General features: G+C 46.2%; 2 protein-coding genes across 2 annotated transcripts in view; one reads left to right on the top strand and one right to left on the bottom strand.

Annotated features, from left to right (window-relative positions):
• The window catches only part of LOC124805209, a 119,091-nt gene that overhangs the window by 93,769 nt on the left and 2,927 nt on the right, over window positions 1-22,395 (bottom strand). The window contains exon 2 of the mRNA XM_047265708.1: window positions 16,241-16,389. The gene's annotated coding sequence lies outside the window, so the exon portion shown is untranslated. The remainder of the gene's footprint in view (window positions 1-16,240; window positions 16,390-22,395) is intronic.
• LOC124805026 (myrosinase 1-like) overlaps window positions 13,337-22,395 on the top strand; it is a 172,147-nt gene continuing 163,088 nt past the window's right edge. The window contains exon 1 of the mRNA XM_047265436.1: window positions 13,337-13,403. Within this exon, the coding sequence (XP_047121392.1) occupies window positions 13,397-13,403 (7 nt within the window). The 5' untranslated portion in view covers window positions 13,337-13,396. The remainder of the gene's footprint in view (window positions 13,404-22,395) is intronic.

Below are 22,395 nucleotides of genomic sequence, written 5' to 3' on the forward strand. Positions count from 1 at the left end.
GGATTCCGTAGAAATGTTGGAACACGTGAGGCAATACTGACCTTACGCCTTATCTTAGAAGAAAGATTAAGCAAAGGCAAACCTACGTTTCTAGCATTTGTGGACTTAGAGAAAGCTTTTGACAATGTTGACTGGAATACTCTCTTTCAAATTCTGAAGGTGGCAGGGGTAAAATACAGGGAGCGAAAGGCTATTTACAATTTGTACAGAAAGCAGATGGCAGTTATAAGAATCGAGGGACACGAAAGGGAAGCAGTGGTTGCGAAGGGAGTGTGACAGGGTTGTAGCCTCTCCCTGATGTTATTCAATCTGTATATTGAGCAAGCAGTAAAGGAGTAGGTATTAAAATCCATGGAGATGAAATAAAACCTAAGGTTCGCCGATGACATTGTAATTCTGTCAGAGACAGCAAAGGACTTGGAAGAGCAGTTGAACGGAATGGACAGTGTCTTGAAAGGAGGATATAAGATGAACATCAACAAAAGCAAAACGAAGATAATGGAATGTAGTCGAATTAAGTCGGGTGATGCTGAGGGAATTAGATTAGGAAATGACACACTTAAAGTAGTAAAGGAGTTTTGCTATTTGGGGAGGAAAATAACTGACGATGGTCGAAGTAGAGAGGATATAACATGTAGACTGGCAATGGCAAGGAAAGCGTTTCTGAAGAAGAGGAATTTGTTAACATCGGGTATGGATTTAAGTGTCAGAAAGTCGTTTATGAAAGTATTTGTACGGAGTGTAGCCATGTATGGAAGTGAAACATGGACGATAAATAGTTTGGAAAAGAAGAGTATAGAAGCTTTCGAAATGTGGTGCTACAGAAGAATGCTGAAGATTAGATATGTAGATCACATAACTAATGAGGAGGCATTGAATACAGTAGGGGAGAAGAGGAGTTTGTGGCAAAACTTGACTAGAAGAAGGGACCGGTTGGTAGGTTACGTTCTGAGGCATCAAGGGATCACAAATTTAGCATTGGAGGGCAGCGTAGAGGGTAAAAATCGTAGAGGGAGACCAAGAGATGAACACACTAAGCACTTTCAGAAGGATGTAGGTTGCAGTAAGTACTGGGAGATGAAGAAGCTTGCACAGGATAGAGTAGCATGGAGAGCTGCATCAAACCAGTCTCAGGACTGAAGACCAAAACAACAGCAACAACGTAAAGAAATATGAATGTTTTAGTTGGACCAATTTTTTCGCTTTGTGATAGATGGCGCTGTAATAGTCACAAACATATAAGTACGTGGTATCACGTAACATTCCGCCAGTGAGGACGGTATTTGCTTCGTTGTTGGAGGGGAGGGAAAATACTTTCAACGTGGTACACCTTAGAAAGTACGGCAAGATTTATCAGAGTAATTTTTTTTATTATATCTAGAAAATTCTCTCTTAATACCGCTTGGAGGCTGTTGAGCATTTTCAAATTCCAGGCTTCTGTCTTCGTAAGACATTTGCTACACCGTATCCCCAGAAGTTTGATGCTATCTGCTTGCTCTACTGGACCCGTTTCAACGAATCCTATCCCTCTGCCTAACAGCAAACTGCTAGATTTACCGACCCTGATTTTAACTTCAGAACAGTAACTATAAGCTTGAATCACGTCCTCTATTTTCATGAGATCGGTTGAATCAGTCATTTGCACTACCAGGTCATATCTACATAAATATTTCTAGCCTCCACTTTCAGTTCCAGGAAGCCTGACAAATAATTATCATAGAAGAGCCTCGATCGATATCGAGTACAGCAGCATCGAGAGGGCACAACCTCGTCGTATCGACCCTAGAGTTTGAATTCTCGCTGTACATTATGCATTTACAAGAATTTTGGAACTACGTACGCGTTTAGCCTCCAGATAATATTTACAAAAAATAGCCTCATTTCCATTTTCGACACGACGTGTATGAGGTAGTTATGATGGACTCTGGGAGAAGCTTTGTTCATATGGTTCAAATGGCTCTGAGGACTACGGGACTCAGCATCTGAGGCCATCAGTCCTCTAGAACTTAGAACTACTTAAACCTAACTAACCCAAGGACATCACACACATTCATGCCCGAGGCAGGATTCAAACCTGCGACCGTAGCGGTCACGCGGTTCCAAGAAGCTTTGTCCGTGGCTGACGACACGATGGCCACTGTGCAGTTGGATGCCGAAACGACAGCCGTCACATCCCGGTATTCCTCCAGAGCTCGCTGTATTGTCCGCCTGGGCACGGCACACGTCTGATATTGGACGATAAGACGACCAGCAGTTGCGTTCAATCGAACGACCTGTACCCTAGTAACCAGCGTGTAGTCAGCGTTTAGAAGCGACGCAGGACGCATGTTCTGCAAATCACTAGCGCAGCCCAGTTTAGGAAGCACCACTATAAGCCCTGTTACGCAGATGTATTTATTTCGTCGAGCACAGCGGACAACGAATTGCCGATTAAATTCCAGTGATTTAAGTAAGACTCTACTGGTAACCCGTCGGCTCCAGGGAATTTTTTCCGTGGGCTTCCTTTCAACGCTTCGAACAGTTCCTCTTCAGTAATTTGAGTTCCCAGTTCTGCATACTCAGCTTACATCACAGTTGGTTCAACGCAGCTTAAAAATGCCATACTTGTGTCGTCGTCAGTCCTCTGAAATAAGCATGTGCAAACTTTATGACGTCCTATTGGCAGGTGAGTTATCTTCCATAACCATTTCGGAGAGAGCTTATGTGGAGACGGCGATCTCTCTTGAATTCGGCCAGAAGGTGGAAAAGCGCTGTTTCTCGATTCCTGAACTTGCTGGCGTTTCAGAACGATTATTTTGGCCTTCATCCGTGGCATACTGGCGGTGTCTGCGCGTAGTTCTCTTAGAAATTGGAAGTAGAATTGAATTGTATGCCATCCCCACAGTTTCTTTTCAAAAGCTAAGCTTTTTAGTAAAGATCGTATTTTAGGTTTTGCATGTGCTACCCACCATTCCAGCTTAGTTGTGTAGCGTCGATTGTTCCTTAGGCAAATTTCCCAACTTCGCTTAAACTCGTGCTCAAGCTCAGCGTCCACCACATGTGACGTACTGAATTTCCAAATACCTCTGTCCCTAAATGCCCTTTGCTTTGGCGTGCTTAGCCACAACTGCCAAATGGTCAGAGTAAGAGACTGGATAAGTTTCGGCGCTAGCTACACTGTTATTCAATCTACTAGAGGCGTAGATTCCGTCTGTCCTACTCATGGAATGGCTAGCGATATAAGTGAACCCAGGATTCCCTCTTGGATGGCTGTGCCAGGTGTCCATGAGGCGCAGCCCTTCCACTAAGTCCCTCATTTCCAGGCATATGTTAGGATTGGGTGTTTGGTCGGCGGCGGAAAGAAAGTTGAAATCACCAGGAAGGATGGTGTTCACTTCCGCGGGATTGATTAACTCAACTATGCTTTCCTGACAGAAAGTAGTTCTACCCAGTGTGACATGCGAACCAGGTCGTGCATAGATATTAATGAGGTGTTTCAACAGAAGTTCCTCGTCCACTCGCTAACTTTTTAACACCTCTAGGTATAATTCCGTCTTTGAAAATGTAGCGGTTCCGCTTTCAGGTCCTCTGTTGACGATAGCATGGTACGCCACAATATGTTCCACTCTGTCTGTATGCACTTCTTCCAACAGGAGTATGTCTATCTTCAATGCATTTATAAAATTTAGTTGACATTCTATTTTAGCAGTAGCTATTTTAACAGTAGCTATGCTGTATGATTGTAAATAGTCCTAGTATTCATTTGGGTCAATCTTTGAGCCACAGCTGTGGGTTAATAAAAGTCATCTTCCATGTCTGCATAAACCTCAACGAGCTCAATTGTACGAGGGTTGTTCAATAAGCAATGCCCCACATTTCTTTTGTCAGCAAATAACCGTTCGCGAACGTTTGGAGGAGCATGAATTCCCTGCTGGTAAAAGCTCTAGTCCCGTAGGCGTAGCCATGTTTTCACTGCATGACTGACACTCTGGTCATCTTCAAAGTGTGTTCCCCGTAGAGAATCTTTTAGCGGCCCAAAGAGATGGAAGTCCGAGGGTGCCAGGTCTGGAGTGTAGGCTGGGCGAGGCAACGATGTCAAACCCAATTTGGCGATGTGTCCCCGGGTTCTCAGACACGTGTGTGGCTGTGCATTATCGTGTTGGAGCAAGATTTCTGCTGGATCCTTGTCCGATCGAACACGTCGGAAACGGTTCTTTAGTTTATTCAGAGTCTTCACGTATGCCTCTGAATTGGTGGTTGACCCTCTTGGCATCATATCCACGAGAATGACGCCATCACAGTCCCAGAAGACTGTCACCATGACTTTTTCAGCAGAGGGTTTCTTTAGTGGTGAATGAGGATGATGCCATTCCATGGAATGCCTTTTTGTTTCTGGCGCAAAGTGGTGCACGCAGCTTTCGTCCCCCGTAATGATCCGTGACAGAGAGACCTCTCCGGCGGTCTCAAAACGCTCCAACAATTCAGATGAAATGGCATGTTTTTGAATCTTTCAGTCAATTGTGAGCGTTCGTGTAACCCATCCTGAGCACCTCTTTGCATATCCGAGAGTCTCGATCATTGCAGAGGCAGTTCCGATGCTTACCGACAACTGTACAGCCAATTGTCGAGTTGTGATGCGCCGTTCGGCACGAATAACGGCGTCCGCACGATTCAGCTTGGCTGGAGCAGCGGCTGTGACAGGACGTCCCTAGCGCGGCTGATCATCGAGCTCTGTTTCTGCATTTCCTGAGGCTGTAACTTTCTTTACCCATCGCCAAACTGTACTATCAACCGCAGCGTCACCATACATTGCACACAAACGTTTATGGATGTTCACCACGGTTTCTTATTCTGCACACGAGAATTCAATAACAGCACGCTACTTGTAACGTCAGCCGTGCGTAGACGCCATTTTGACCTTGTACTACGGTTCTACCATCTGCCAGAAGGGTTCGAAACTTCACCAACGCACAGAACAAACATCAAATGTGAGGCACCAACAATGACGTTTGTCTATGTATATTAACGGCTTTTTTTTAATGAGGGGGATTACATGTTGAAACACGCTCGTATCACGTGTGCTACCGTGTGCTGCCAGTGGATTACACTCTTCCATATATTCATGCCAATACGTGTTGTCCGGTTATGCTAAAGACAAGTCCATACTATCAGGCGTGAGATTATCACTACGGCTATCACTGCGCCGCCGACAGTAGGTATATATAGAGATGGGGCCCCTCCACGCCCGCACCAACGTGGTGACCAAACCAAAAGTTCTACTGTCACCTCCGTAAACATGTTAGTTGTCTAGTATGTGGATCACAGGATGCTGGGCTGTGATGTTGTCCGTGCGTCTGGGTAAGGCTACGCATTAACACGGTCCATCAGGTGATAGATAGTGGACGAAACGCGAGTGAGGGTAGCGATTTGATGAGCAGAGGAAAAAAAGTGCCATGGCTCGTGCCGTGGGAAAAAAAACCTCTGCGGCAGTGGGATGGGTAGTAAGAGCAGTAGTGGCTTACTAGCTGCGATAGTTCATGCAAGGTTGGATTTGTTAGTATAGGTATCATGCATCATTACCATGACAAGCGATGGCGATGTGTCCCAGTTGTTGCTGCAGCTGCATTCCTGGAACAATAAAGATCGTTATATAGTAGTGGGAGATCGGCCATAGATCATCTCACTGTGTGGGGGATGTGTGGAGCTTGTCTGCATGCAGTGTGGAAAACCAAAAATTCGCAAGCATGGGCGGATGATAAAGAAGAAGGCGTTCATGACCAAGAAATGGCGGCAACTCCTGAAGAAAAGGCATGAAGAATCGGAGAAAAAATGACTCAACCAAACACGAAACCCCTCGTCACGAGAGGTAGACAGTGAACCCACCGTCTCTGGAGACAGGATTTCTAACGAACCCCATAGCAATGAATCACCTACTGTGTGTGTGTGTGCGCCGACAGTAGGTGATTCATTGCTATGGGGTTCGTTAGAAATCCTGTCTCCAGAGACGGTGGGTTCACTGTCTACCTCTCGTGACGAGGGGTTTCGTGTTTGGTTGAGTCATTTTTTCTCCGATTCTTCATGCCTTTTCTTCAGGAGTTGCCGCCATTTCTTGGTCATGAACGCCTTCTTCTTTATCATCCGCCCATGCTTGCGAATTTTTGGTTTTCCGTGTTCCTTTTTTCCCCTTCGATGCGTCCGTAAGTTGGTTATTCGTGTTTGCTGCACCTTATTATGATGTTTTACCCCCTCCCCCCTTCCGCCACACCCCCGCTCCCCACGAACCATAGACATTGTCGTTGGTGGGGAGGCTAGCGTGCCTCAGCGAAACAGATAGCTGTATCGTAGGTGCAAATACAACGGAGAGGTATCTGTTGAGAGGCCAGACAAACGTGTGGTTCCTGAAGAGGGGCAGCAGCCTTTTCAGCAGTTGCGGGGGCAACAGTCTGGATGATTGACTGATCTGGCCTTGTAACACTAACCAAAACGGCCTTGCTGTGCTGGTACTGCGAACGGCTGAAAGCAAGGGGAAACTATAGCCGTAATTTTTCCCGAGGGCATGCAGCTTGACTGTATGGTTAAATGATGATGGCGTCCTCTTGGGTAAAATATTCCGGAGGTAAAATAGTCCCCCATTCGGATCTCCGAGCGGGGACTACTCAAGAGGACGTCGTTATCAGGAGAAAGAAAACTGGCGTTCTACAGATCGGAGCGTGGTATGTCAGATCCCTTAATCGGGTAGGTAGGTTAGAAGATTTAAAAAGGGAAATGGATAGGTTAAAAAAATGGTTCAAATGGCTCTGAGCACTATGGGACTCAACATCTTAGGTCATAAGTCCCCTAGAACTTAGAACTACTTAAACCTAACTAACCTAAGGACATCACACACACCCATGCCCGAGGCAGGATTCGAACCTGCGACCGTGGCAGTCCCGCGGTTCCGGACTGCAGCGCCAGAACCGCTAGACCACCGCCGCCGGCAGGATAGGTTAAAGTTAGATATAGTGGGAATTAGTGAAGTTCGGTGGCAGGAGGAACAAGACTTTTGGTCAGGTGAATACAGGGTTATAAATACAAAATTAAATAGGGGTAATGCAGGAGTAGGTTTAATAATGAATAAAAAAATAGGAGTGCGGGTAAGCTACTACAAACAGTATAGTGGACGCATTATTGTGGCCAAGATAGACACGAAGCCCACGCCTACACCAGTAGTACAAGTTTATATGCCAACTAGCTCTGCAGATGAAGAGATTGAAGAAATGTATGATGAGATAAAAGAAATTATTCAGATAGTGAGGGAGACGAAAATTTAATAGTAAATTTAATAGTCATGAGTGCTGGAATTCGATGGTAGGAAATGGAAGAGAAGGAAACGTAGTAGGTGAATATCGATTGCGGGTAAGAAATGAAAGAGGAAGCCGCCTGGTAGAATTTTGCACAGAGCACAACTTAATCATAGCTAACACTTGGTTCAAGAATCATAAAAGAAGGATGTACACATTGAAGAAGTCTGGAGATACTAACAGGTTTCAGATAGATTATATAAAGATAAGACAGATTTAGGAACCAGGTTTTAAATTGTAAGACATTTCCAGGGGCAGATGTGGACTCTGACCACAATCTATTGGTTATGAACTGTAAATTTGAACTGAAGAATCGCCAAAAAGGTGGGAATTTAAGAAGATGGAACCTCGATAAACTGACTAAACCAGAGGTTGTACAGAGTTTCAGGGAGAGCATAAGGGAACAATTGACAAGAATGGGGGAAAGAAATACAGTAGAAGAAGAATGGGTAGCTTTGACGGATGAAGTAGTGAAGGCTGCACAGGATCAAGTAGGTAAAAAGACGAGGGCTAGTGGAAATCCTTGGGTGACAGAAGAAATATTGAATTTAATTGATGAAAGGAGTTAATGAAGCAGGCAAAAAGGAGTGCTCCCTGCCGTCGTTGGATAAGCAGCTGCAGCAGCAAGTCGTATACTCCTAGCTCACTCATTTGATACATAGTTTAATTCTTAATTTCTTTCCGTGTTTTTGGTACTTGCATTGTCTAATTCATAAATTTCTGGCGTATTATAGTATCTGAGAGTTGTAGCATCGCGTTTTAGTACCTGAATAGTGTAAAATCGCGTAGTCTCCTTCCGCCGCCGAGCAGTGTGTCAGCAGTGCGCAAGTAGCAGCATTACTGTATTTACTAGGCAATCTTGTATTTTAATAACCGTTTAAATTTTGTGTCGATTTGTTTGCGCTCTCTGTAGATTAGTTCAGACGTTCTTTGCACAACAGTTTTTAGCATGGATAGGGACTGCAACTGCTGTGTTCGGATGCAGGCTGAGTTGGCATCCCTTCGCTCCCAGCTTCAGGCAGTGTTGGTTTCGGTCACACAGCTTGAGGATGTTGCCAATGGGCATCACTGTGGGGTTCCGGATGGGGGTTTGTCGGGGACGGCCAGCTCGTCCCACGCATCCCCCGATCGGACTACGACTGTGGTTGCCCAGGATACTGCCCGCATTGAGGCTGATCCCTCACCTGTGGTAGAGTGGGAGGTCGTCTCAAGGTGTGGCAGGGGGCGAAAGACATTCCGGAGGGCTGAACGGAAGGCCTCTCCAGTTTGTCTGACAAACCGGTTTCAGGCTCTGTCTCAGGCTGATACTGATCTTCGGCCTAACATGGCTGCTTGTCCTGTTCCAGAGGTTGCCCCTCAGTCTGCAAGATCCGGGCGGTCGCAGAGGGTGGGCTTACAGGTAGTTGGGAGCTCCAACGTCAGGCGCGTAATGGGGCCCCTTAGGGATATGGCAGCAAGAGAGGGGAAGAAAACCAATGTGCACTCCGTGTGCATACCGGGGGGAGTCATTCCAGATGTGGAAAGGGTCCTTCCGGATGCCATGAAGGGTACAGGGTGCACCCATCTGCAGGTGGTCGCTCATGTCGGTACCAATGATGTGTGTCGCTATGGATCCGAGGAAATCCTCTCTGGCTTCCGGCGGCTATCTGATTTGGTGAAGACTGCCAGTCTCGCTAGCGGGATGAAAGTAGAGCTCACCATCTGCAGCATCGTCAACAGGATTGACTGCGGACCTTTGGTACAGAGCCGAGTGGAGGGTCTGAATCAGAGGCTGAGACGGTTCTGCGACCGTGTGGGAAGCAGATTCCTCGACTTGCGCTACAGGGTGGTGGGGTTTCGGGTTCCGCTGGATAGGTCAGGAGTCCCCTACACGCAACAAGCGGCTACACGGGTAGCAGGGGTTGTGTGGCGTGGGCTGGGCGGTTTTTTAGGTTAGATGGCCTTGGGCAAGTACAGAAAGGGCAACAGCCTCAACGGGTGCAGGGCAAAGTCAGGACATGCGGGAACCAAGCAGCAATCGGTATTGTAATTGTAAACTGTCGAAGCTGCGTTGGTAAAGTACCGGTACTTAAAGCGCTGATAGAAGGCACCGAAGCCGAAATCGTTATAGGTACAGAAAGCTGGTTGAAGCCAGAGATAAATTCTGCCGAAATTTTTACAAAGGCACAGACGGTGTTTAGAAAGGATAGATTGCATGCAACCCGGTGGTGGAGTGTTCGTCGCTGTTAGTAGTAGTTTATCCTATAGTGAAATAGTAGTGGATAGTTCCTGTGAATTATTATGGGGGAGGTTACACTCAACAACCGAGCAAGGTTAATAATTGGCTCCTTTTACCGACCTCCCGACTCAGCAGCATTAGTGGCAGAACAACTGAGAGAAAATTTGGAATACATTTCACATAAACTTTCTCAGCATGTTATAGTCTTAGGTGGAGATTTAAATTTACCAGATATAGACTGGGACACTCAGATGTTTAGGACGGGTGGTAGGGACAGAGCATCGAGTGACATTATACTGAGTGCACTATCCGAAAATTACCTCGAGCAATTAAACAGAGAACCGACTCGTGGAGATAACATCTTGGACCTACTGATAACAAACAGACCCGAACTTTTCGACTCTGTATGTACAGAACAGGGAATCAGTGATCATAAGGCCGTTGCAGCATCCCTGAATATGGAAGTTAGTAGGAATATAAAAAAAGGGAGGAAGGTTTATATGTTTAACAAGAGTAACAGAAGGCAGATTTCAGACTACCTAACAGATCAAAACGAAAAATTCTGTTCCGACACTGACAATGTTGAGTGTTTATGGAAAAAGTTCAAGGCAATCGTAAAATGCGTTTTAGACAGGTACGTGCCGAATAAAACTGTGAGGGACGGGAAAAACCCAGCGTGGTACAACAACAAAGTTAGGAAACTACTGCGAAAGCAAAGAGAGCTTCACTCTAAGTTTAAACGCAGCCAAAACCTCTCAGACAAACAGAAGCTAAACGATGTCAAAGTTAGCGTAAGGAGGGCTATGCGTGAAGCGTTTAGTGAATACGAAAGTAAAATTCTATGTACTGACTTGACAGAAAATCCTAGGAAGTTCTGGTCTTACGTTAAATCAGTAAGTGGCTCGAAACAACATATCCAGACACTCCGGGATGATGACGCCATTGAAACAGAGGATAGCACACGTAAAGCTGGAATTCTAAACACCTTTTTCCAAAGCTGTTTCACAGAGCAAGACCGCACTGCAGTTCCTTCTCTAAATCCTCGCACAAACGAAAAAATGGCTGACATCGAAATAAGTGTCCAAGGAATAGAAAAGCAACTGGAATCACTCAACAGAGGAAAGTCCACTGGACCTGACGGGATACCAATTCGATTCTACACAGATTACGCGAAAGAACAGCAGTGTACCGCAAGTCTCTAGAGGAACGGAAGGTTCCAAATGATTGGAAAAGAGCACAGGTAGTCCCAGTTTTCAAGAAGGGTCGTCGAGCAGATGCGCAAAACTATAGACCTATATCTCTGACGTCGATCTGTTGTAGAATTTTAGAACATGTTTTTTGCTCGAGGATCATGTCGTTTTTGGAAACCCAGAATCTACTCTGTAGGAATCAACATGGATTCCGGAAACAGCGATCGTGTGAGACCCAACTCGCTTTATTTGTTCATGAGACCCAGAAAATATTAGATACAGACTCCCAGGTAGATGCTACTTTCCTTGACTTCCGGAAGGCGTTCGATACAGTTCCACACTGTCGCCTGATAAAGTAAGAGCCTACGGAATATCAGACCAGCTGTGTGGCTGGATTGAAGAGTTTTTAGCAAACAGAACACAGCATGTTGTTATCAATGGAGAGACGTCTACAGACAAAGTAACCTCTGGCGTGCCACAGGGGAGTGTTATGGGACCATTGCTTTTCACAATATGTATAATTGACCTAGTAGATAGTGTCGGAAGTTCCATGCGGCTTTTCGCGGATGATGCTGTAGTATACAGAGAAGTTGCAGCATTAGAAAATTGTAGCGAAATGCAGGAAGATCTACAGCGGATAGGCACTTGGTGCAGGGAGTGGCAACTGACCCTCAACATAGACAAATGTAATGTATTGCGAATACATAGAAAGAAGGATCCTATATTGTGTGATTATATGATAGCGGAACAAACACTGGTAGCAAATACTGCTGTAAAAGATCTGGGAGTATGCGTGCGGAACGATTTGAAGTGGAATGATCATATAAAATTAATTGTTGGTAAGGCGGGTACCAGGTTGAGATTCATTGGGAGAGTCCTTAGAAAATGTAGTCCATCAACGAAGGAGGTGGCTTACAAAACACTCGTTCGACCTAGAGTATTGCTCATCAGTGTGGGATGCGTACGAGATCGGGTTGACGGAGGAGATAGAGAAGATCGAAAGAAGAGCGGCGCGTTTCGTCACAGGGTTATTTGGTAAGCGTGATAGCGTTACGGAGATGTTTAGCAAACTGCAAGAGAGGCGCTCTGCATCGCGGTGTAGCTTCCTGTCAAGGTTTCGGGAGGGTGTGTTTCTGGATGAGGTCTCGAATATATTGCTTCCCCTTACTTATACCTCCCGAGGAGATCACGAATGTAAAACTAGAGAGATTCGAGCGCGCACGGAGGCTTTCCGACAGTCGTTCTTCCCGCGAACCATACGCGACTGGAACAGAAAATGGAGGTAATGACAGTGGCACGTAAAGTGCCCTCCGCCACACACCGTTGGGTGGCTTGCGGAGTATAAATGAGGGTGTAGATGTAGATGTAAAAACTGGACCTTCAGCATCTCGAAATACTTTCAACATGACTTTTCCTGCTGATGTTTGGGTTTTGAATTTTTTCTTGACAGGTGAGTTGGTGTGCTTCCACTCCATGCTTTGTCTTTAAGATTATAGCTCATAATAGTGAACCCAAGTTTCATCACAAGTTAAAATTTTGTTGAGGAAGTGCACACTCTCAACCTTGTTTCCTTGCGTACCCGCACCAACTCCTTTGGGATCCATCTTGTTCATGTTTTGCAGTACTTCAGCTTCTTACAGATAATGTTATGAACTGTACCAGTACTAACTTGAACCTTATGAACTATCATTTCCACAGTCACACGGTGGTCGGCACGAATAACGTCATGAATTCGACTTTCTAGTGACGGAGTTGAAACTGCAGCTGGTCGTCGAAAACGGTGTTCGTCAGTCACTGAGTCGCGATCATTTTTGAACTGCTCTACCCACTTGTAAAAATTTGCACGATTCATACAACTTTCACCATAAACTTAAGACATTCTGCAGTATATATTCACTGGTTTCTCGCCTTCAGAGAATAAAAAATGAACAACACAACGTTGTTCAACTGATGTGGACGTTTCAAGCGGACGCACCATCGTGTAACGTATTTTTGAGTTTGTAAACTAAACTGTTGATACATCAACTGATCAGGGCTCATCCCAGGGACGCGAACTTAAAGCCATAAAAGTACCAAAGCTGCCCTACTAACAGTTTTTTCCCCCAGCCCAATTTGTCTCTTTAATTATTGAATGACCCTCGTAAGTATATATTTTCTCGAGAAAAATATTTTGAAATGTCTGGATGACACTTCTTCCCTATCCTTTCATTTCTCAGCAGTAGGGACATTATATATCATACGACATTTTACAGGAACATTCATTGTGATGTAGTCCCAGTTGCCACGAGTAGTCCACTAAGTCTCGTGTGAAAGGGGTTTTAGTTTGAAAGTGCTCTGTCGTCATTAAAGACTTTGCATGATCGCGTTTGACACACATTTCGCAGGTCTTCGATGACTACGTACACATTCTACAAACCACTGTGAAGGGCTTGGCAAAGAGGGATCCCGAACTAGGCTTTCTTACCGCTCCAACCGCGTATGCAGCGTGCGTTCTTCTTTTAGACGTCACCCTTCAGCTGTCCCCCCCCCCCCCCCCTTACAGGTCACGTGAAACGACGTGCCTCACAGACAGTTCACACGTTGCTGTCACGGAGCTGTTCGCTGTGTGTGCATCTTGCCGCAGCCAGCAGTGTCGCTCGTCTGCCTCTGAAGACGCTACGAGTCGCGCCATGTCTGGTAACGTTCTGCTTCTATTGTTTCCGACAAAAAGTTGGGTCTACATTTCTTTTGCGCGAAACTGCACACCAAACTCCACAATTCTGTGACAGTAATAGGGTCTTATGGATACCTGAACTTCAACATCTGTCGTTCTGGCTGTCTACATAGCCACAAAGATGAAACCACGCTTCATCAGAGTAGAAACAAAATACTTTTGCGAATAAAATGCAAAAAGCAGTGACAGTAATGGAATCTTTTTGTTCCATCGGATTCTGAAAGTTCGTGCACAACGTGACTGCAACACGGACGAAATTTCAGCTTCTTTGTGTCTATGTGAACACTGCCGTATGACATTCCAGTCTGTTGACACAGATTTCGTATCGACTACCTTGGTGAACGCAGCAAAGGTGCGCGGGTATTTTCCAATGAGGTATCCTTAACACAAAATTCCACATTCTTTTGCCGGCCGATGTGACCGAGCGGTTGTAGGCGCTTCAGTCCGAAACTGCGCGGCCGCTACGGACGCAGGTTCGAATCCTGCCACGGGCATGGATGTGTATGATGTCCTTAGGTTAGTTAGGCTTAAGTAGTTCTGAATCTAGGGGACTGATGACCTCAGATGTTAAGTCCCATAGTTCTTAGAGCCATTTGAACCATTTTTTGAGAGACTACGAGTGAAACTTGATTTTTTAGGGACCATAGTGTCAGGAAAAGCCACCGTGAAGTCTTCCTCACATTTTAAGAAAGAATGCGATTTGAAGTAACTTTCAAGAATGAACACACATTCACCCTGTGAAAACGCGGACATTTGTTCGCTCAAAAAAATGGCTCTGAGCACTATGGGACTTAACTTCTAAGGTCATCAGTCCCCTAGAACTTAGAACTACTTAAACCTGACTAACCTAAGGACATCACACACATCCATGCCCGAGGCAGGATTCGAACCTGCGACCGTAGCGGTCGCGCGGTTCCAGACTGTAGCGCCTAGAACTGCTCGGCCACCGCGGCCGGCCTGTTCGCTCACAACTAACTCTGCACTGACATCAAACGGGAGAGAAGCTGCTTTGATATCACGTGTTTTGAATCTCCCACAGTGCTATCCGATGTCAACATACAACACAAATATCGCCACCGGTGTGTAACTCAGTTTCTGACCATACTTTTTTTATTTAGGCTCAAATGGCTCTGAGCACTATGGGACTCAACTGCTGAGGTCATTAGTCCCCTAGAACTTAGAAGGTGTTAAACCTAACTAACCTAAGGACATCACAAACATCCATGCCCGAGGCAGGATTCGAACCTGCGACCGTAGCGGTCTTGCGGTTCCAGACTGCAGCGCCTTCAACCGCACGGCCACTTCGGCCGGCTTTTATTTAGGATTGCGTAACTTCTGCCTACCCTGTATTTCAGGACTATTCACTTTATACTAATTGTTTAAACTTGTAAAGCACGGTTTCGCAGCATGTTTGGCTTCTATTTTAAAGAGCCTGCCAATTGAGATTTTTCAACATTTTCGTGGCCCTCCCCTGTGAGCAGACCGTTGATATCGCCCTTTTTTTGTATGTCTATAATATACTCTTTTGTAGTGTTGGCAGAAGAGCCAACACTGTTTCTAGAGGCGGCCGAAATGCACGCGTTTAATTACACGCTGACTGGCGTGAGGTCTGGAACAGGACAATATCTTGAGAATTGCAAATAAAGTAAGTAGTTGATATAATAATTAACTTTAATCCACAATTGTAGAACATCTCTCGTTACGGTACATGCTTCATAATATTAATTATCAATTGAATACGGCGCCTTGCTAGGTCATAGCAAATGTAGCGGAAGGCTATGCTAACTATCGTCTCGACAAATGAGAGCGTATTTGTCAGTGAACCATTGCTATGAACGTCGGCTGTACAACTGGGGCGAGTGCTAGTAAGTCTCTCTAGATCTGCCGTGTGGCGGCGCTCGGTCTGCAATCACTGATAGTGGCGACACGCGGGTCCGACATATACTAATGGACCGCGGCCGATTTAAAAGCTACCACCTAGCAAGTGTGGTGTCTGGCGGTTACACCACATACTCTCTTAGCCATATTTCATATAGGTCTAACACACTCATGTAATATTCTGAGATTGGGCGCACAAATTATTTGTAAGCACCTTTGTAGACTGACTGCATTTTCCCAGTATTCTGACAATGAACCAAAGTCTACACCTGCCTCAACAACTGGGGCTGTTTGATCGTTCCATTTCACATGCCTACAGGTATTTGCATGAGTTGACAACTGTTCTAACTCATAGAACTTGTATTCATAGGATACTACTTTTTTCTTTGGTGAAGTTCATTATTTTACATTAGCGACATTTAAAGCATGCTGCCGATATTTGCACACACTTTGAACTATTATCAAGATCTAACTGGATATTTGTGCAACTTTTCTCAAGCAGAACTTCATTACAAATACCTGCGGCCTATGCGCAAAGTCTGTGATTATTATTAATTGAGTCGTGAACAACAATGGTGCTAACACATATTCGTGCGGCATACTTGAGGTTACTTCTTTCCATTCGAGATGATCTGACGTGTCCCCCTCCTCCCCCTAACCCCTACAGAAAAGTCTCGAATCCAGTCAAATTTTCTTTGATACCCCATATTATCCAACTTTTGGCAGTAAACATCGGCGTGGTAGCGAGTCAAGTGCTTTTCAGAACACGAGAAATACTGCATCTACGTTACCGCATTGGACCGTGACTTTCAGAATGTCATGAGACAGAAGCGCAAGTTGGGTTTCGAATGATGGATGTTCGAAGCCGGGTGGCACGGAGGAGGTCATTCCGTGTCTGAGCTGAGCGTGTGTCGGGACTCACGTCGTGTCGGCCAGTCTGGAGCGGAGCCCGGGGAGGCGGCGCCGTCGTCTGTGTCGTCGACGCCGACGGCCAGCCCCACGGTGAGGTCCCTGGAGGAGGGCTCCTCGGAGGGCGCGCGCTGGACCGCCGGCGCCCTGCGGTACCCCGGCCTGCGAGAAACGAAAAAGTCGTCAGCGCCACAACTTCACCGTATCTCTATGGTAGCGTAACGCCGTCGGCACACGGACCCTGCTGTCGAACGTTAACGTTGGGCGGTTCAAGTTGAACGTGCTGCTGAACGCTCAGGAACGATGCGACTTGTGCATACGACACGTGGGCCACAAAGTGGTAAACGCGATCGCAACGCACTCCAACGGCAGTTGAGGGATGCTTCTAGTTCGTAAATCACACTGTTTACTCAACGGGCGAGCGTAAAATTCCCACGTTAGCTCTATTAAAGCGCACATTTCCCCCTTCGTCCACGAAAAGGAAAGTACCATGTTTTGTGGCGGTGTTCGTAGCGACCAACACTTGGCTGTAGAAATGGCTTACGAAGTCACCGCCACACTTTTAATAGCGGGCCGACCGGTCCGCTGGAACAGTGAACAGAAAGATGAAAGCCCAAACACTCATATTAAATAAAAGTCGGTACTTATCTTTATTCCCGAAGATACAGAAACAAGGTCGTGAACTCGGTGTCTACAGAAATCTGTCTAGTTCGAGTCGGAGCGGCTAGGTCTGCGTCGGCTGACGACAAACAACAACTCTGCTGCGATGAACACACAACTGACTAGCAAGTACACAATTCGGTGGCGAGTATACAACTGAGCGGCGAATACAGAACTCTCCTAGCGCTCGCGACTCCAGCGCTTAAGAAGCCAGAAGCCAGCGGTGGCGCGCGCAGACTTGCGGCGATTTCCTGTATCGCTGGCGCTGCTTATGCGGACGGCGTCCGGAATTTGATGCTGCCAACCTTTTGGCAGCGGGCTCGGTTGGCATTACTGGCTAGGATATAACACCATGTCCAGTCAATAAGGACAGAGGCTTATAAAAGTTCCATTACAAACAGTGCGGTACAAATTTGGAATGCTTCTCCGCATAAGATAAACATTATCTCATCATTCCCACATTTTAGTAAAATCACAAGGTCAGTCTTACTTGATAACTGTTCCTGCCCAGTAGCAGAATCTTTGCAACATGTGAATCACGAAGCGTAAAAGAAAAAGGAGCAAAATATCTTTATACAAGTAGCACAAGCTGTCCTGTAGATTAAGCCAATCGAACAAAGTAACCCCTCAAAAAAGGAACTTATATTTACATAATATGAAATATTACAGTATATACTTATATTAAACTAATAATAAAGTGTCAGAACCTAATAAAAACACGAATGTTAAAAAAAATTGGGAGTGTTAAGGTGCCAACCACCGCCGTCAATGCCACTCTTATTATAGAACAGTGATGCTACTCATTACGCTAAACCAACAACACATGCAGTGCATCTAATCACAATATCTTAGCCCATGCTGAAAACCTTAATCGTAGACATCTTATAAATTGAAATTTAATTAATACAAATTGTACCAAGAACAATGCGTTTTGGGTGGATCTTCAGTGTGTCGCTGCCTTCAAATAGCCTACTCTCATAATACGCAAGTTACAACAATTGTTTTGCCACGAGTATGATGTTTCTCATTATTTTATTGGAACGAATCACACAGTTAACAACGGGTTTTCCAGTATTCTTAATTTGCTGGTGCTCAGAAACGGCATATATACATATAGGCTTGAAATGAACGCCAATATGGCGCCTCACAACTCTGTACTGAAGGGAGGCGGCATGCATGTGACGTAGGTGGCGTTGTGCCATCTCATTGGTCAATGCTCAGACGCACGCTCAGAATATCTGATATGCCAGATATTGCTCTGCACTTTCGGAAAGACCCCCGAACGTGCTATTCCACGGTATGACGTCAGAAACTCGGCACGCTCAACGCTCAACGTTCGGATGCACGGTCCGTGTGCCGACGGCTTTAGAGCTATGGAAGCAACCACTGTCGGACTGCTGTTAGTTCTCTGCATAATTTGAATGGTATGCCATTACGAACACACAAGTCACTTTGTGACCAGCAAAGATCCAAACCTATTTCCTCAACCCAGTATTATAGTTTTTATATATAAAATTGGCGTCGAATAAGTAAGGCAACACTTTTTCTAGGCCAATTTCGGTTGAAAAAAATGCGGAATTTGTTATGGGACATCGTTGAATATTCGCACTTCAGCCCCTGTAGTTTCATGGTGCTGCAGTACGTGGCGGCGGTACACGTTCAAACGTCTTTATATAAATTTTCTGTTTATATTGCTGAGTGAAACTAACTTACTGTCTACTTGCTTGTCTTTGTCATTTCATATCTGACCTACAGAATTTGCCCTGACAAACAGAACTCAAACTTTTCCTATTCATTAATTACTCACAATATTCAACGGTAACGCGATCTGACTGTTTTCAAATTAACTCAAAAGAATGGCCCTGAATAGGAAGAAATCCTAACAACAACCTATACGTTTCATACTCTAACTACAGGGATACAGCAAGCACCAATACAGCCGTCTCAATAAAAGATTCCAACTATTGTAGGCTCTAACTACTGATAGGCATATGGTTAGGAAAGGAAAGATTTTGTTTGCCAAGCAAACAATGTATTTTTACCTCAATAATGTGACATCCAATTAAAAAAACATAATCGTCCGTGACATCCAATTCCAAAAATTATATAATCATGAATAATATTTAATCTCCAAGTCGGACACGTCCAGATCGTCCGCACGCGCTGATACTGCAAACCTCCAACACTGCTTATTATTTACCACTAACCTCCCTCACTGCTGACTACTCATATCCAACCTCAATCACTACTGGCTGTTCACCTCCAATTTCCATCCTGCTGGCGATTAACTTCCAACTGCCATCATCGCTGACAACTTCCAGCTGCTAGTCCGACCAGCCACAGAGTGCGCACAGAGCTGTCAGAGTTACTAATGCAGAGCGCTGCCAACATACAAACACACAAACCGTCTACGTACAACGTAGCCATCAAAATGGGGCTTGTAAGGGAGGTCAGTTCCAAGTCGGGAGCTGTCATCGAGTTCGTTTTGGCAGAAAACTAGAGCATCGCAAATATTCGTAGGCGCTTGCAGAATGTCTACGGAGACTTGGCTGTGAAAGAAAGCAGGCTGAGTGGTTGAGTGAACTGTTTGTTCTGTCTCCTACGTGGCGGCCGGCCTCACACAGCTGTGAATCCTGTAATGTTGGAACGTGAGGACACACTCATTCGAGGTGATCGACGGATCACAATGAAACAACCCACTGCTGAAATGGACGTCTGCTGGTTGTGCTGCCACACTCGTCCGCCAGTTGGGTACTCAAAGGCGTGTGTCCCCGTTGGGTTCCTAGCCGCCTAGCAGAAGACCGTAAACAGCATCCATCTGTCTGGCCCAATGGAGGATGCACTCCACTGGAAGTGGTAAGTCAGTGATGCAGAGGCTACTGATGCAGCAAGACGTTGGTTCCGACATCGACCAGTAGAGTGCTACCCCGTGGATATACAGGCCCTCCCACTGAGGTGGAAGTGGTCGAGCGGTTCTAGGCGCAGCAGTCTGGAACCGCAAGACCGCTACGGTCGCAGGTTCGAATCCTGCCTCGGGCATGGATGTTTGTGATGTCCTTAGTTAGGTTTAAGTAGTTCTAAGTTCTAGGGGACTAATGACCTCAGCAGTTGAGTCCCATAGTGCTCAGAGCCATTTGAACCACTGAGGTGGCGTAAGGCCGTATCATTGAACGGATATATGTTGAAAAATACATACTTTCAGGAAAAACATGTGTTGATTACTTAGTGAACGCCACCTCGTTTATATCTCAAAAATGATTTTATGTGAATTTTTAAACTTGTCTCGAAGGCAAATACACTCCTGGAAATTGAAATAAGAACATCGTGAATTCATTGTCCCAGGAAGGGGAAACTTTATTGACACATTCCTGGGGTCAGATACATCACATGATCACACTGACAGAACCACAGGCACATAGACACAGGCAACAGAGCATGCACAATGTCGGCACTAGTACAGTGTATATCCACTTTTCGCAGCAATGCAGGCTGCTATTCTCCCATGGAGACGATCGTAGAGATGCTGGATGTAGTCCTGTGGAACGGCTTGCCATGCCATTTCCACCTGGCGCCTCAGTTGGACCAGCGTTCGTGCTGGACGTGCAGACCGCGTGAGACGACGCTTCATCCAGTCCCAAACATGCTCAATGGGGGACAGATCCGGAGATCTTGCTGGCCAGGGTAGTTGACTTACACCTTCTAGAGCACGTTGGGTGGCACGGGATACATGCGGACGTGCATTGTCCTGTTGGAACAGCAAGTTCCCTTGCCGGTCTAGGAATGGTAGAACGATGGGTTCGATGACGGTTTGGATGTACCGTGCACTATTCAGTGTCCCCTCGACGATCATCAGTGGTGTACGGCCAGTGTAGGAGATCGCTCCCCACACCATGATGCCGGGTGTTGGCCCTGTGTGCCTCGGTCGTATGCAGTCCTGATTGTGGCGCTCACCTGCACGGCGCCAAACACGCATACGACCATCATTGGCACCAAGGCAGAAGCGACTCTCATCGCTGAAGACGACACGTCTCCATTCGTCCCTCCATTCACGCCTGTCGCGACACCACTGGAGGCGGGCTGCACGATGTTGAGGCGTGAGCGGAAGACGGCCTAACGGTGTGCGGGACCGTAGCCCAGCTTCATGGAGACGGTTGCGAATGGTCCTCGCCGATACCCCAGGAGCAACAGTGTCCCTAATTTGCTGGGAAGTGGCGGTGCGGTCCCCTACGGCACTGCGTAGGATCCTACGGTCTTGGCGTGCATGCGTGCGTCGCTGCGGTCCGGTCCCAGGTCGACGGGCACGTGCACCTTCCGCCGACCACTGGCGACAACATCGATGTCTTGTGGAGACCTCAAGCCCCACGTGTTGAGCAATTCGGCGGTACGTCCACCCGGCCTCCCGCATGCCCACTATACGCCCTCGCTCAAAGTCCGTCAACTGCACATACGGTTCACGTCCACGCTGTCGCGGCATGGTACCAGTGTTAAAGACTGCGATGGAGCTCCGTATGCCACGGCAAACTGGCTGACACTGACGGCGGCGGTGCACAAATGCTGCGCAGCTAGCGCCATTCGACGGCCAACACCGCGGTTCCTGGTGTGTCCGCTGTGCCGTGCGTGTGATCATTGCTTGTACAGCCCTCTCGCAGTGTCCGGAGCAAGTATGGTGGGTCTGACACACCGGTGTCAATGTGTTCTTTTTTCCATTTCCAGGAGTGTAGATCAAGTTTTGGCTCATATTGCACTTTGACGCTAGTAGAGAATCGCTCCACTGCAAGCGCTAGCGGCAATCGCAAAAAAGCCTTTACCGGCTCCGGGCGCGGTCGCTGTGTGTTTTCGCGTGAAGAGTCGGAGTGTGCGACAACTGTGCAACGTAATTTTCGTACAGAACGTAGTAAAGATCCTTCCAGCAGGCATACTATTAACGAGTGGCGTAAGTATTTTGTTGAAACCGGTTGTTCAGCAAGACATAACAAATCCTCAGGTCATTCCCTATCTGTCTTTCACTGTCGTAGAGCAAGTGAGAAAAGAATCCACCTGGTATAGCTTCTGGAGACATGGACGTCACACATATGACTGTGTAGTATTTGTTATAAAACGGTTGCATCTCTAACCATACAACTTTACAGTGCTACAAGAACTAAAAAGACACTGACAGGATTGTTTGCAAGGACTGTTGTAAATCAATGTTACACCGATTGGATGAAGACGATGATCTCTTTGGAAAGATTATCTTTTGTGATAAGCTGACTTCACACTTAAGTGGTAAAGTTAAAGTACAATTGTACAATTTGGGACAGTGGGAGACCACAAAAATATCTGGAAAGCGATAATCCAAAACTGAATATGTATTGTGCATTGAGCAGGACCAAAGTTTATGTGAACTGGTTTCTCAGGATGGGGCAGGATAAGGTTACGATTGTGGATGGGGCCGTAATCAGTTACTCTTGGCTGCACAACAATATCTCTGCAATACCCACGTGGCAGAATCTCCGAATTGTGTGGGTT

The sequence above is a fragment of the Schistocerca piceifrons genome, chromosome 7 (genome assembly GCF_021461385.2).
Source record: "Schistocerca piceifrons isolate TAMUIC-IGC-003096 chromosome 7, iqSchPice1.1, whole genome shotgun sequence".
Classification (NCBI taxonomy): domain Eukaryota; kingdom Metazoa; phylum Arthropoda; class Insecta; order Orthoptera; family Acrididae; genus Schistocerca; species Schistocerca piceifrons.